The sequence below is a fragment of the Lytechinus pictus genome, chromosome 9 (genome assembly GCF_037042905.1).
Source record: "Lytechinus pictus isolate F3 Inbred chromosome 9, Lp3.0, whole genome shotgun sequence".
NCBI lineage: Eukaryota > Metazoa > Echinodermata > Echinoidea > Temnopleuroida > Toxopneustidae > Lytechinus > Lytechinus pictus.
In genome coordinates, this window is record NC_087253.1 from 5,697,875 (window position 1) to 5,714,022 (window position 16,148).

The 16,148-nt window shown below is 36.2% G+C and overlaps 1 protein-coding gene across 1 annotated transcript in view; it reads right to left on the minus strand.

Annotated features, from left to right (window-relative positions):
• Window positions 1-16,148, minus strand: part of LOC129267927 (cubilin-like) — a 60,534-nt gene that overhangs the window by 17,665 nt on the left and 26,721 nt on the right. Inside the window, exons 18-25 of the mRNA XM_064104551.1 lie at window positions 15,546-15,727; window positions 13,544-13,627; window positions 12,156-12,243; window positions 10,662-10,811; window positions 5,708-5,853; window positions 3,654-3,822; window positions 1,201-1,382; window positions 84-255 (exon numbers count right to left, since the gene is read on the minus strand). Coding sequence (XP_063960621.1) covers window positions 84-255; window positions 1,201-1,382; window positions 3,654-3,822; window positions 5,708-5,853; window positions 10,662-10,811; window positions 12,156-12,243; window positions 13,544-13,627; window positions 15,546-15,727 — 1,173 coding nt within the window. The remainder of the gene's footprint in view (window positions 1-83; window positions 256-1,200; window positions 1,383-3,653; window positions 3,823-5,707; window positions 5,854-10,661; window positions 10,812-12,155; window positions 12,244-13,543; window positions 13,628-15,545; window positions 15,728-16,148) is intronic.

Consider the following 16,148-nt stretch of genomic DNA (forward strand, 5'->3'; position numbering starts at 1 on the left):
GATTTTCCATCGAGGCAATTGTCGCCGGAGCAAATGTCGTGGAACCGATGATAGAGTATGAAAAACTTTAAACCACTTCTTACTTGGTTCGTCTGACCGGTCCTCCGTGGTGTAAGTTGCATCGTATCCGGGAGCGCTGTTTGAATTGTCGCTGACAAACGTCAAGAAGACCAGGTTAGTGTCCGACCTCCAAGTGAAGGCTGTAGTCCTGCGTCCACAGTATTTCTCCGACCTACCGGTGACCACATCGCGCAGCTGTTAAAAGATAAATGAAAGTAGTTGCTGTAAGCCCCAATTTCACAAGAAAGTCTGTCAAAACCAAAATTTATTGTCAATATATCATAATGGATCTCAATATGGTAGAGTTACATAAAACTGAACTCTGTGAAATCATGTAATCTAAGCTGAAAAACGATCACACTGAAGATCACCAACACAGACACATGTAGGAACATGTGGAACAGTGTATTTTTACTGCTTGGAAAGAGACCCAACATTTCCATGAAATACCATACTTATTTGTGGTTGGGCAATTCCATAAAATGATCAACCTTTTTGTAAATCCGACCCCCATTTTTCTAAAGTCTTACTTCACGTCGTAAACTGACCAAGTCATGGTCATTTGACATCATTATCGACTGTCAAAAGAACCAAAAATCAGAGACAGAAAATTTCATGAAGGTCCCAAATATTGGGGGTCGGACATACATATTTTATGGAATTGCCCAGTCTTATTTACACAGGGTGGCAATGTCAGTCTCAGAACTGCTTTCCACAACGACCCTGTCATAACATACATGTACAACTTGTTATAATTTTACTACTTCTTACACAATTAAACAAGTCCTTCCATATTCCTTTGGCACAAATTTTTTAAATTATATATTGTAAAATAGCCTTAAAAACGGACATACTGAAGTTTTTTTATATGCACTCATCATAGTAATATCGCATGAATGACGAGACTAGAAAGTCATTCATGTGACTTTATTCCGATGAGTGCATGGCGAAAAGCTTGAGTATGTCCCTTTTAAGGCTATCTTATGATTTGGCAGTACCAAACACTTATTTATTCATATATACTGACATTTGGGTGGTTATTTTACTGGATTCTCTACAAAATCATTTTGAAATTGTAACCAAAACTGGTATTTATCTTAAAATTAAACCTTCAACAGTGGTCCATTATTAAAAACGCACCTCAAGGTAGTCCTTGCTGCAAGTGAGATCATCTTCGAGGTTCAAGAACCGGAAATTGATGATGATGCGGTCCTTTGGATTCACTTGGATCACCGTTCGGCAGTACGCCACATTGGGGTAGTAGCTGGGATAGCCGGGGGACTGTAGGGTGCCAAAGTCTTCGGTGAACAGGTCACCGCAATCTAGAAGACAATGGATCAATGAATAACAGATGAACGAGTCGGTATATATATATATGCATACATGTATATACATTGTAGATGGATGGATGGATATACTGATGAATAAACATTTACGAGAGATTTGATTGATGTTCAGTTTCTAATGACACTATCAATGTATGAATACCTTGTTGTAAATAGCTTTTTCTCATAACTATTCCATGTTCGAGTAAAATATATCCAGGGGCCCCTGATTACAAGCTGTGATTATTTGGGTCCAAAACCTGTCATTTTTCAGTTATTTATAATGCAACCATTTGTTTGTACTTTGCCCTTCTGTTTTTTGACTGGTTTGAATAAATTCAATTCAATGTATGTCATATAGGAGTTAAAAACTCGTTCTAAAATGAGTGACAATAAGCATTAAACATTCCCCCTTACAATATATTATAATTATAAATATATTATATTATTATTCCCCCTTACAATATTCAATTTAATTCAATAAATCAAATCCTTCTACAGAATAATTCCCTACTCTTTACAAATGATGAAGGAGGTTCTTTAATGTGCACAAGAAAATACTGAATAAAAAAAATGAAAAGATGGATTGATATAAAGTAGATATCTGAAAGCATCAAATAAACATGATTTTACAAGGAAAAACATGAGCAATAATCTATGCAAATAACATTGCCAGTTTAGAAAAACTAAAATAAACTGATTAACGAGCCTTAAAGGCACTTAATCTACAGTCTAAGCACACTCTGGCTATGTCTTTCAATAAGAATCTGATATCCATATCCATTTTTTGGCCTCTTTCCTGTTTTATCCTCAAATTTCTACAGAAGAAAAAAGGAGGGGGGATGGCAGGAAAAAACATCGAGAAATTCTGTACATTAAAGAGACATAAAACTTGTAACGGTATCTAAATAAAAATGATTGAATGTTTTGGAAATCATAAAATGAACATAAGAATTTTTTTCTTTATCAATCTACGAACCCGATATAGCTGGCCTGGACAGGGCGTTGAATCCTTGTTTCTCTGCCGACAAAGGTTTTAGTAAGTTTTTTCATTTTCAATATTCTGTCTTTAATGATCAATCTACAAACCTGGCCTGGGCTCAAACGCATAGAGGGCATCAAACCCTCATTTCTCTACTATCGTACAAATGTGTGATCAACGTTTTGGCAAATTAAAAACGGAATTTGAAATATTGTTTTCTCTAATGATCTACAAACCCGATATAGCTGGCCTGGGCTCGAATGCATAGAGGGCGTCAAACCCTCATTTCTCTACTATCGTACAAATGTGTGATCAACGTTTTGGCAAATTAAAAACGGAATTTGAAATATTGTTTTCTCTAATGATCTACAAACCCGATATAGCTGGCCTGGGCTCGAATGCATAGAGGGCGTCAAACCCTCATTTCTCTACTATCGTACAAATGTGTGATCAACGTTTTGGCAAATTAAAAACGGAATTTGAAATATTGTTTTCTCTAATGATCTACAAACCCGATATAGCTGGCCTGGGCTCGAATGCATAGACGGCGTCAAACCCTCATTTCTCTACTATCGTACAAATGTGTGATCAACGTTTTGGCAAATTAAAAACGGAATTTGAAATATTGTTTTCTCTAATGATCTACGAACCCGATATAGCTGGCCTGGGCTCGAATGCATAGACGGCGTCAAACCCTCATTTCTATACTATCGTACAAATGTGTGATCAACGTTTTGGCAAATTAAAAACGGAATTTGAAATATTGTTTTCTTTAATGATCTACGAACCTGATATAGCTGGCCTGGGCCGAAACTCACAGAGGGCTTCAAACCCTAATTTTTCTACTATCGTACAAATGAGAGATCAGCGTTTTAGCAAATTATAGATGGAATTTGAAATATTATACCTAAACCGAACATTGAGTTTTTTAAGAATAGCTTAAGATATGCAGGAGAAAATGTATGGAATAGTTTAGATTCAGAACTTCAGAATGCAACTTCAATTGATACTTTTAAAAGGAAATATAAGAAAACACACTTCGAGTAACACTCCCTCCGCTCTCCATTCTATTCATCTTTATGCCGGTTTATGTTTTAAACTTTCAATTTAGTATTATGTCTGAATTTAAATTGTTTAATGCATTTTTTTCTGTACATTGTTAGATGTTTACTACGTCAACAGGACCATGTTGAAAAACAGTGTATATATTATCTGAACATGCTTATCCTGTATAAAGATTTTTAAATAAATAAAAAATAAATTGTTTTCTTTAATGATCTACAAACCTGAAATAGCGGGCCTGGGCTCGAACGCATAGAGGGCGTCGAATCCTCGTTTCTCTACGGTCCTATCGGTCTGGAACAGGACCAGGGCCTCGTTGCCTTGGGTAGCCACACCAAACGGCTGCTGGTCCCCGCAGTAGGTGGTCTCCCGGTTCTCCAAGACATCTTCAACCTAAAGTGGGAAGAGGGGAAGTGAAAATCACTGACAATTTGTTTAATGAAATGTTCCTTGGTGAAATGAATGAAGCATATTGTGAGTGATTTTCACCAACAAATTTGCTCTGAGCTAATCAGTTGTAAGGATGTTAGTAGCTTATAACAGTTGCCAGTGAAAATCGATATTTGTTTAATGAAATGTTCCTGGGTGAAACGAATGAAGCATATTGTGAGTGATTTTCACCCAACAAATTCACTTTGAGCTAATCATTTGTAAAAATGTTAGTAGCTTCTTACAGTTGCCAGTGAAAATTAATATTTGTTTCATGAAAAGCTTCTGGGTGAGGTGCATGAAGCATCTTGTCAGAGATTTTCACTCACAACTTTGTTCTCAGCCAATCACATGCAATAGTTTTGGTAGCTTTTAACAGCTGTCGGTGAAAATTACTATTTGTTTAATGAGATGTTCCTGGGTGAAACGAATGAAGCATACATGTATTGTGAGCGATTTTCACCCGACAAATTCACTCTGAGCTAATCAGTTGTAAAAATGTTAGTAGCTTCTTACAGTTGCCAGTGAAAATTAATATTTGTTTCATGAAAAGCTTGTGAGAGGTGCATGATGCATCTTGTCAGACATTTTCACTCACAACTTTGATCTCAGCCAATCACATGAAAGACTTTCAGTAGCTTGTAACAGCTGTCGGTGAATATCACTGACAGTTTCTTTTATTACATGCTTCATGAAGAATCTTGTCAGACATTTTCACAGACAAACTTGCTCTGAGCCAATCAGATGCAAGGATTTCAGTAGCTTATAACAATTATCAATTAATATGTTTTATGAAATGCTTCTGGATGAAGTGCATTATGCATACTGACAGAGATTTTCACTGGCTTATTTGCTCTCAGCCAATCAGAGGCAAGGATTTCAGTTGCATAGAACAGTTGCAAGTGAAAATCACTGTTAAATGAAATCTCCTGGGTAAAATTCATGTAGCATAATGTAAGTGATTTCATCAGCTTTTAACAGTTGTCAGTGATTTTAACTGACCAAATTTGCTCTCAGTCTACCAGATGAAAGGATTTCATCAACTTAAGATAATGAAAATCACCTTTAATAAGAAATTAAAAACACTGCAACAAAGTCGGAATATAAAGTTACAAGGTCATAAAATACAAAGTCTTTAAACAATGTTACCCAGTCGTAAAACAATATTTGAAAGTCATACAACAATGTTACAAAATTGTAAAAAAAATGTTACAGAGTCGTAAAATAAACACGGAGTCACAAAACGATGTTAAAAAGTCATAAAATGATGTTGCGAAGTCATGCAACATTGTTACAAAGTTGTAACATTACAAAGTCATAAAGTGACATTACAAAGTCATAAAACAATGTTTCCAAGTCAAAGTGCAATGGTTCAAATTTGTTGACAATGTTACAAAAATCAATCGTCATTGCATGCACTGTAACAAAGTCTTACGTTTTCATTAAAGATCGAGCATGCAATCTTAAATACATAGGAGTAATGCAGAAAATTTGTTAACAAATTATAATTTCCTCCTATTAAAGCCTCTTCATTTACTATCTTTTGTCCACGGCGGACTGCATTTGCATATTAATGAGTCAGAAAGAAGAGGATCGAGGGTATTTGAATTCCAGTTCATCGTGATTTAGCCGTGAACCAGAATAGCCTGGTGGTTAAGTCGCTGCCCGGAAAGCAGTAGATGGTAGGTTCGAATCCCACTGGTTCCAATTTTTTCTGACTTATGATTGTCATTAAAGATTGAGCATGCGATCTTAAATACATAGGAGTAATGCAGAAAATTTGTTTACAAATTATAATTTCCTCCTATTAAAGCCTCTTCATTTACTATGTAACAAAGTCGTTACATACCCTGACAAAGTCGTAACGGCATTCCGGCGTTGGTGGCTCCACTATTGTCTGTCTCTTGTACATGTGCTTGAAGTGGGCAGCAAGGTCCTCCGTGCTTTCACCATTTCTTTTCACACGCTCTCTAAGATGACTTGGTTCTATTGCACCTACACATTCAACGAGGGAATAGTAAATACTATCTAATGGTGTATAGTATATAAATAATTCACTTCATCAAGGGCGTTAGCAGGTAAGAATTATATGAATGAGGTACCTTTGGATGAGTTCTTACAAGCCTTTCACAGACCATTTCAAAGGCAAACAGGTGGAGATTATGGTGCTGAATAAAACGATGTGTATTATATCACATATTTTATAAGAAAATGATGTGGGTTGTGTTAATTGATAGACCTTTCCCATCTCAAACCATGACCGCTCAATAGAACTAGTCATTAGCTATAATAAATGACTGGTCATGTGATAGATTTCAGCCAATCGTTTGATCAGGATCCATTTTAGCATTCTATATTGTAATATAATACATATACACAAGGCTGTGAGATAATACAGTTGGAATCATTTATTTGAGGTTGGTCTGGCAATTTATTCACTCACTCACTCACTCACCCAACCACCCACTCACTCACTCCCCAACTCCTTCACTCACTCGGTCACCCACTCGCTCACTCACCCTGCCACTCACTCACTCACCCTCCCAACCACCCACCCACTCACTCCCTCCCTCCCTCACTCAGTCACTCACCCACCCACTCACTCACCCTCCCAACCACCCATCCACTCACTCACCCATCCACTCACTAACCCACCCACTTACTCACCCACTCACTCACCCACCCACCCATCCACCCACTCACTCACTCACTCACCCACTCACTCACTACCAAAATTCAATTTCCAAATATAACATCAATATCATTACATTAAATTACAGAGAACATAATACAAATGCAATATTTGGTAGCAGCCCTTAGTGCATCAGTTGGTGGCCATGGAAGAGGATAGCAAACTTAATCACTATGACCTGATGGTCCCTCCGCCCAACCAACCGATGCAGAGCGTGATCGGTTCATCACGGACGGACATTTGATAGATTTAGGAAATTTTGAAGGCTTGTAACAAATTAGGAATAAGATGAACAAGGTTCCTTTGTGTTTTATAGAGAAGGGTAGGACAAAGTATGCTGAATGATAAAAAAAGTTTGTTGCCATGGTTACCTACAAACATAGATATCCAGTAAATGTGCCAAATCACGGACGGACATGATAGAAATGTGGCTTTCAGAATTTTTGTACATTTTTATTGTTTCTATCTAAATAGCTTAACATTGACCAATAATTGTTAATGCAACTAACACTCAGGTATGTTAGCTTCTATGTTCAGCATATTGAATTCTTAACCAATATCAAACTTCTGAGAGAATTGCAAATATTTTCCATCACGGACGGACATCTCGGTCGACATCACGGACGGACACTATTAAAATACATTGGAAGTACCTTGTAAGAAGTTCTTATTACTTTTTTGGGGGAATAAATGCTATTTTATTGATGATTTGTACATTTTTTAATATGATTAAACAGTATTAGTTGCACAATCAAGTTGCTACAACTTGATTTAAGTTGTAGCAACTTGATTTCTATGCTAGACGCACAGTATAATCTAGACATATGATTGCTTTCAACACAGCTCTTGTCAAAATCAAATGTAAAGAATGTCCTAATGCATATTGTCTTCTTTTCAAATGATAGAATACAAGTAGGTACCAAATCAACATCTAGTTGATCAATGATCATATTGATACAACTATTTTTATGATATATCATGATGATACATGTTAATACATTTTTAGGCAATAATTTTCCGAGAGCAAAGATGTTTTTAGGTTCATTAACTAAATCCAAAAGATTCAAAGGTTGCTGATCCTTATGCTTGTTTGGTGGATCAAGTATGACCACAACACTTGTCAGAGGCTCTCTTCAAATTCATCTTTTGTCCATATTAAAGTGGAGACACCCCATAACATCAACAGCCCTCATGTATTTAGGCTCTGACCGAATCCAAAATTGAAATCGATAATTCATATACCAATTAAAAGCTTATTATGCTTCTAAACACTGCAGTGCAAGCTTTAAAATAGTATGCATTTTAACAGTTTACCAGATAAGCAATTTGCTTAAAATTAGCTCCAAAATGGACTTCGAAAAAAGGTATTCTTGTCCTTTTCACAAGCCTCATGACCGTGATGTCATGTTCTGTTAGAAGCATTGTGAATCCATAGGTTTGTACATGGAAAAATTGAAGATTTTTCGACTTATCAGATTATGCATTCTACTTTCTTCTTTTCCATCACTTTCTGCAAGCTTGAATAGATTAAATCTACAGCTTTGGACTTGTTCTTGCCATATTTTATTTCCTGCTTTTTTGACACACATGTACCTTTCCAACTCTATCTGCATTCCAATTATGTTTAACAATTTTTCCTGACAACAATTTAGCCCCAATAACATCCAAACAAAGATATTATTATTGATTTATGATATGCGTAAAATGTATGGATTTTAGCTATGTTCAAATAAAATGATGTACAGTGTCTAGTGAAATACTTCTACACACTTTTATGTTTGTTTCTATTTTGATAAAGAATAAAAAGCTGAATCCATACATATTATCCATATCAAAAACTGATCACGGACGGACATTAATTTCATCACGGACACATCTACCAGAAAAATTTACTTCCTATATTTTTTTTCTACCAATTTATGATTGATGATAGATTAATGTTAAGAGTGCAAGAAAATCCAAACCAAATTGGAGTAACTTTGAAAACAACAAAACTAGAGTGAATTGAATTTGAGTAAATTTACTTTGTCCGTCCGTGATGAAATTAATGTCCGTCCATGATCATTTTGGATTGAGTTTATGATATGGATAAAATGTATGGATTTCAGCTATGTTCAAATAAAATGATGTACAGTGTTTAGTGAGATACCTCTACACCTTTTTATTTTTTATTTCTATTCTGATAAAGAATTAAAAAAACTTTTCATCTTTTTTTTCATCACGGACGGAAATTTCAAAATGGAAATGTTAACACATACCAAAAAAAATTAGTTCCCAATATTTTTTTCCTACTAATTTATGTTTGATAATAGATTAATGTTCAGAGTGTAAGAACATCCAAACCAAATTAGAGTAACTTTAAAAACAAGTGGAACGCCTCTGGCAGTCTCGCCTGCATTACGCAATTTAATATAGCAGCAGTGCTAACTTTGAAAACTACTATAAAATAATCATTAACAAAAACATCATTCATATAATGACATAATACCACGTTCATTGACCATAAATGACATTTGAACAGAGACTTAAGACTGTCAACTACACCCATGTCCACATTTCATTCACTCTATCCATAAACTTTCAAAGTTATGATGGCACTTCAACAATTACCCCAACATGGCCTAAGTTTATTGACCTTAACTGACCTTTGACTTGGTTTTGTGACCTGAAACTCACAGGGGATGTTCAGTGATGCTTGATTACTCTTATGTCCAAGTTTTATGAACTAGATCCATAAACTTTCAGAGTTAGGATGGTAATTTAACATACATGTATACCCCCAACATGGCCTAAGTTTATTGACCTTAAATGACCATTGACCATGGTCATGTGACCTGAAACTCAGGCAGGATGTTCACTAATACTTGATTAACCTTATGTCCAAGTTTCATGGACTAGATCCATAAATTTTCAAAGTTATGATAGTAATTCAACAAATACCCCCAACTTGACCAAAGTTCATTGACCCTAAATGACCTTTGACCTTGGTCACGTGACCTGAAACTCGAGCAGGATGTTCACTAATACTTGATTAACCTTATGTCCAAGTTTCATGGACTAGATCCATAAATTTTCAAAGTTATGATAGTAATTCAACAAATACACCCAACTTGACCAAAGTTCATTGACCCTAAATGACCTTTGACCTTGGTCACGTGACCTGAAACTCGAGCAGGATGTTCACTAATACTTGATTAACCTTATGCCCAAGTTTCATGAACTAGGTCTATATACTTTCTAAGTTATGATGTCATTTCAAAAACTTAACCTTCGGTTAAGATTTTGAAAATAATTTTCCCAACATGGTCTAAATTCAGTGACCCTAAATGACCTTTGACCTTGGTCATGTGACCTGAAACTCAGGCAGGATGTTCAGTAATACTTGATTAACCTTATGTCCAAGTTTCATGAACTAGGTCCATATACTTTCAAAGTTATGATGTCATTTCAAAAACATAACCTTAGGTTAAGATTTGATGTTGACGCCGCCGTATTTTTTGTTGTCTCCAATATGCAGGTTCAAGGTCAGATGTCAAAGAAGTGGGTCACCTGTATGACTTCACACAGAAGAATGATTTTGAAAGAGTTATTTCATTTCGAAATTCCTGTGAATTTCAAAATGAAATTAAACTATAAAAATCAGCATAATTAGATATACATCTCTAAACTTTAAGATTTATAACTAATTAAAATCAAGACTTGTCATAATTTTGGTCGTGACCAAGAATTGCCCAGATGACAATCATAAATAGGGATCATGATAAGTTAACAAAGACAGATGGCAGAAAAAAGCTTCTGAAAACTGCTTATCTATAAAAGAGAGCCAATGGAGTAAATTAGAGAGTCAAAAGGGGCCTAATCTTTTGATCCTAGCAGAATCTTCGTCGGAGGCAAAATGACAAACATATAAAGTGGAACAAACATAATATAGACCATAGACATGCCATAGACAAGTTAACAAAGAGGCAAAAAAGAAATATTTTATTTGAGGTTCGAAGCCAAGTCGGGGGGGGGGGGAGTTACACAGCCAGCCATTCCGAGTATACAATCCTTATTATTCATCAGTTATTTGTCATATGGAAGTATTTTTGTAATCTATTTGATGACTCACCTTCGATTGAGAAGTCTTTGAAGACCACGATGACAAGATGTTCTGCAGGGGCGTGTAAGAGGTACTCCATCTGGGTATCCGAGTCGTACGGATGGGGGTAGTTGGGACTGCTGAAAGCGCCACCTGCAAGATCAGTGAATACCTGGGCATCTGGAGAACACGCGAAAGATAGAGAGGTGTAGCAATAGCTGGGTTAATATAGCACATTTTCAAGAGGATACAAGAGGCATTACGTCCTACATAAATTAAATCCTGTGTGCTGATTGGTTTAAATAGCATCATGTGACCAAACATTTTCTCACTATTTTGCGATGTTAAAAATGAAACGCCCACTGAAGAAAATTTGCTATTCCGCGAAGTCAATGATGGAATAATGCACTGTATTCCATCATTGACATCACAGATCACGACAGCGCAGGCACTAATACTCATTCCGCGTGCTGAGTGTGTAGCTTCAGGAAAAGTAGGTCAGTCAGCGCAGTGTGTTATCTATATTTGATTCATATTAAAGAAGGATGAACTACGAGTACAAAAACTAGATTATCAAGATCTATTGCTCTAACTTATTACAGTAGGATATAAAACAAATATACATGTACTGTACCAGGCCTTTATTTCGATAGTATAGAGGGAATTATTCATCCACGGTTTTACTGGCAAATCTAATAAAATAGTAATGCCAAAATAATTCCCGCTATACTCACTCAAAGCCTGGTATATTTGTATACTGTAAGCCAGTTCATGGTTGTAAACTGCGCACGGGCAGCAAAAAGAAATCTGAAATAAACCATGGAGGTTGTTTTTAAATTCACTGCCATAGGCATTTGTGATTCATGTATTCCTTTTAAAATATTTTCATCACATCCCAGCTGAAGAGTAACAAAGTCTTCATAATCACTGGTATTTGACAGTAGCCCAAACAATAGTCGAATGTGCCAAAAGCAGACAATAAAACAAACAAATTTCCAAACTTTACCCTGATGAACTATTCTAGTCACCTGCTCTATACATTGCCTTTCTTCTTGAAATTTGAATGCTTTGCCGGGAAAGCTTTATTAAAATAGGCAACATGTTCATTTGAAAATGTCAGTGCTCATCCTAATGAAAATTGCAAAGGTCATTTGAAAAAAGTAGATCATGAGCTAACCGTGAATTGGCTAAAAGCTGGATTTATATACTGCTTTTTTCCAGAGGATACAAAGTGGAACTTATTCAAAGTGGAACTTATACAAAGAGAAAAGTCCAACAAGCACAATGCAAAATATCCACCAATATCAACAAAACTAAATGTCATAACTTTACATGTGTATTTCATATCTAATTCTAAAGATATTTGCATATTGCTTTGATTGATTTTACTCCCTTTATTCCCATCAACTTTTTGTTGGGGGTGAACTTTCCCTTCAACAACTGTCAAAGAAAGTTCAATAAGTGATTATATAACGATCATATGAACTATAAACAGGAAACAGAATAAATGAAATTTGACCTTACCATCAGGCCTGACCCTGGCTCTGCTTCTGTATTCGACCTCGACCTGATGGAGGGCAAAGGTCGGCCCATGGAAGAACTGGATCACTACCTACGTGAGGTAAACCAAAAAGATACCACGTGACTGTATAAACTGGGTTCCAAAAGAAACTTATCAAGCTTCACAAGCGCACTACACAAATTCCACTCAATCAAAATGAACAAAATTTTGACACAGGCTAGCGTCAATAATTTTCATTAAGCACATGTCCAGAATAAAGAGAATTGTTTAATCACAAAGAGGCTACAACCCCTCAAAACAACTGGTTCCAGAATCCGAAGTAACAAAATGGCAAAAGAAAGACCAATGAACATGAGATGGGATTAAACAAACTTATCAGTTTATTAAAGTTCACAGTATGACCATCGGCATGTTTAATTGATTGCCTCAATAACTAAGAAGTTACATGAAGTAAAAAATTAGCATTTTAAACCTCATTTTCCTTGGTTTCTTTTTTTACATTTTGTGACTTTGGATTCTGAAACCAATTGATGTTAGGGGATACAGCCTCTTTGTTATTAAACCAATATCTTAACTACTGACATGTACTTAGCAAAGATTATTGAAGCTAGTCTGTGTTAAAATTTCGTTCATTTTGACCAAGTGCACTTTGTGTAGTGCACTTATGAAGTTTGAAAAGTTTTTTTTGGAACCCAGTTTAGATAAATGAAAGTTAGTGCAATAAACACTGATTTCACAAAAAAGTCTGTAAAAGTCATTCTGTGATTACACAATTGATTCCACAATCCTTTGGCACACAATTTTAATTCATGCAAACAAAGACACTTGGATGGTCATTTTATTGGATATGTAAGGATGAATTTTGAAATCGTAATCACAACTAGCATTTATCTTTATGTAACTGTAATTTACTGAAAAACAACCATATCTGAGGACATGACAAAATTTTTGGGACTATACAGTACATTTTACAAAATAAAAACCATTTTCAGGGAGATTGGAATCTCATAGTAGTTGCAGCAAACAATTATTTCATGAGAAAGTCTTTTAAATCAAGGTTGCCAAAATATTACTATACACCCAGATCTGGTACATTAATGTAAACTTATCTTTGTAAAATCATTCAATCTTAGCCCCAAATCGATAATTCTGATGATCACTAACACAAAAAAGCATATGTGGGGCAGTATTAAGATTGCTTGGAAAAATGTCCAACATTTGATGGAATTCTGTGATTATTTTGCTAAATTCTCAGCAATTACCAATAACCATTTGGCACATATTCGTTATCTATACATACAAACACTTGCATGGTCATTTTATTGGATTCTGTTGAAGCTCATTTTGAGATCGTTACCACTACTGGTATTTATCTTGAAATTTGACTTACTTCATTTGCGTCAGATGTCCAAGCGAATGGGATACGGATCCTCTGGCAGTACATGTCATTACGCCTTGAGGTGGTATCTAGGGTCTAAAGAATAAGAGCAAAAATTTGTGCATTTGATGATGATGATCCACAGCATTTATATTACACCATATTTGTGTTAAACATTCACAGGTGCATTTCATATCATTGGGAAGTTAGAAACTGATTAGGTGGTTGATTAATCTTGATTGGAGTCTCAAACCTCAAATTTCTGAAGATGACATCGGTTGGCCCCTATACAGTGCGTCCCACAAAATTGGAAACCCGTTTTCAGAGATAGATTTCACAATTAAACATGTTTTTATTATGAATTTGACACTTACGGTAAGAGTGGAATCTCCTCTTTAATTTGAGACCAACAGCTTAGCACTTCATTCATGCATGGCAGATTACAAAGAAATATTGAGGACAATCAGAAACGTTTTGCGCTGAAACTCAAAGTGTTAATCTCAATCCACTCTCATTTCAGGGATCAGTGAGAGCAACTTAACAAAGAATACAAAAGAAATGCTAATGAGTCAATCGTCGAATAATAAATAATAAACAGTTCTTGTATAGCGCATATCACAATTATGAATAATGTCTGTATGCTCTTCCAAAGGACTTGGATATTATTATCCCAGCTGTAGCTTGGCAGCTGTAATTACTAAGATTACAGCGCACATGCATTTCAAGGAATAAATTCCTGCCAGGTACCCATTTACCTCACCTGGGTTGAGTGCAGCACAATGTGGATGAATTCCTTGCTGAAGGCAACTACGCCATGGCTTGGATTCTAACCCAAGACCCACTGTTTCAAAGTCCAGAGACTAATCCACTGGGCCACAACGCTCCACCTTAAGGACAACCGAATAAGAACGGTTGTCCTATCAAGAACGAATATTCTCCATACACTCTGATTTTGACATTAAAATTTCCAACTCGTCTAGCTCATTAACGTGTGAAGTGTTCGTCACATATAAGGTATCAAAATGTAGAGGAATAATTGAATTGTATGATGATGTAAATGAAATATCTCAATTTGCCTTTTAAAAAAAAGATGTGGGAATCCTAGTTTCCTTTTTTCTGGGATGCGCTGTACATTGGATTCTGGCATTTCTCTTCAAAGGCCTGGGGCCCGTTGCAGAAAGAGTTGCAATCAATCGCAACTCTAAAAATCATGTGCAACTTGATTTTCAACCAATCAACAGCGCGCATTTGGGACTTGCGATTGATTTTTTTGACTTGCGTTTAAACGCAATTCTTTCTGCAACGGACCCACTGGCCGACAGACACAAAACGTACTCATAATGGATACAGCGGACAAGCAAAGTTTCGGGTTGGCTCCATCTGTTTTCATCCGCTCCAGACAATGGACAAAATGGGCAAACAATTAAATTACAGTGGATGGATGCTTGATGGATATAGAGCGTATGAAACACATATGCAAAGAGTACACAAAAATTACACGTTTTCCAACGGATGGCAAAATTCTTTTCCGTTTTACATCCTCTCTGCATCCGTAAGTGCAGTGGGACCAAGACATACATGTATATCAATTTGATGTTGAAGCTGACCAATGACTCACAGGCTAACTTCTCATCGACGCCTTGCAGGACAGCGACTCTATCACCAGGCCATTACCGACCCATGGCACAGTCACAATGAAATAAAAAATGTCTCAGTACACCTGGGCCCAGTACTAAAAAAGAGTTATGATTGATTTGATCAATCACAGCTATGGAAAGCCAGCAATGTCATCATCTAAATATTTTCTAGGCATGGTGTATTCTTATGCATTCATCATTCTCTTTAAGATTCAGTGTGATTCTCTCTGCTTAATAAGCAAATTTCCTGAAGAAAAAATTGTGGTAAGGATGGATTTCCATACAGTTGAGATTGATTGGATCAATCGTAACTTTTTGTAAGACGGGGCCCTGATTTTATTCTTACTTGCACTCCTAGTACACCATGGACTACTTACGTTGATGTAGCTATTGCAGTCTGACTGGGGCATCTTCAGATTCTTGAAGGTAATCTGAACGCGGCGACTCTCGTCGGGGTCCGTCCTCACGATCACGTAACAATTCTGCAGACCCGTGGATAGAGATTCCGTAGGCCACGAGAAAGAGCCTCCAATATCAGCGTCAAAGAACTGTTGACAGGCTGGGAGATTAAAAGTACAAAAATATATTGTTCACTCTCGATTGACGAGTCAATGCAGTCCTTGGGTTCCCACGCAAAAAGTTAAAAAGTCCAGTTTTTATCGATAATGGAAAATGGAAAACGCTCGTGGAGAAAACCCTAAAAACGAGAATAAAAGTGATCAATATTTACAATTATACCTGCTTGCAATTAATGTACATGTTATTCCACAAATTCTAATACATTATGTGATGATGATGATCCACATCATTTATATTGCACCATATTTCTGTTAAAAACATTCATAGGAGCAGGCTCATCAAATTAAGCTAAATACTACACATCTGCTGAAATAAGTGAGTCTTGAGAGACGATTTGAGGAGTTCAATGTCAATTTCATGGAGTGAAAAAGGGAGGTAGATGAAAAGGCACGGTCTCCATA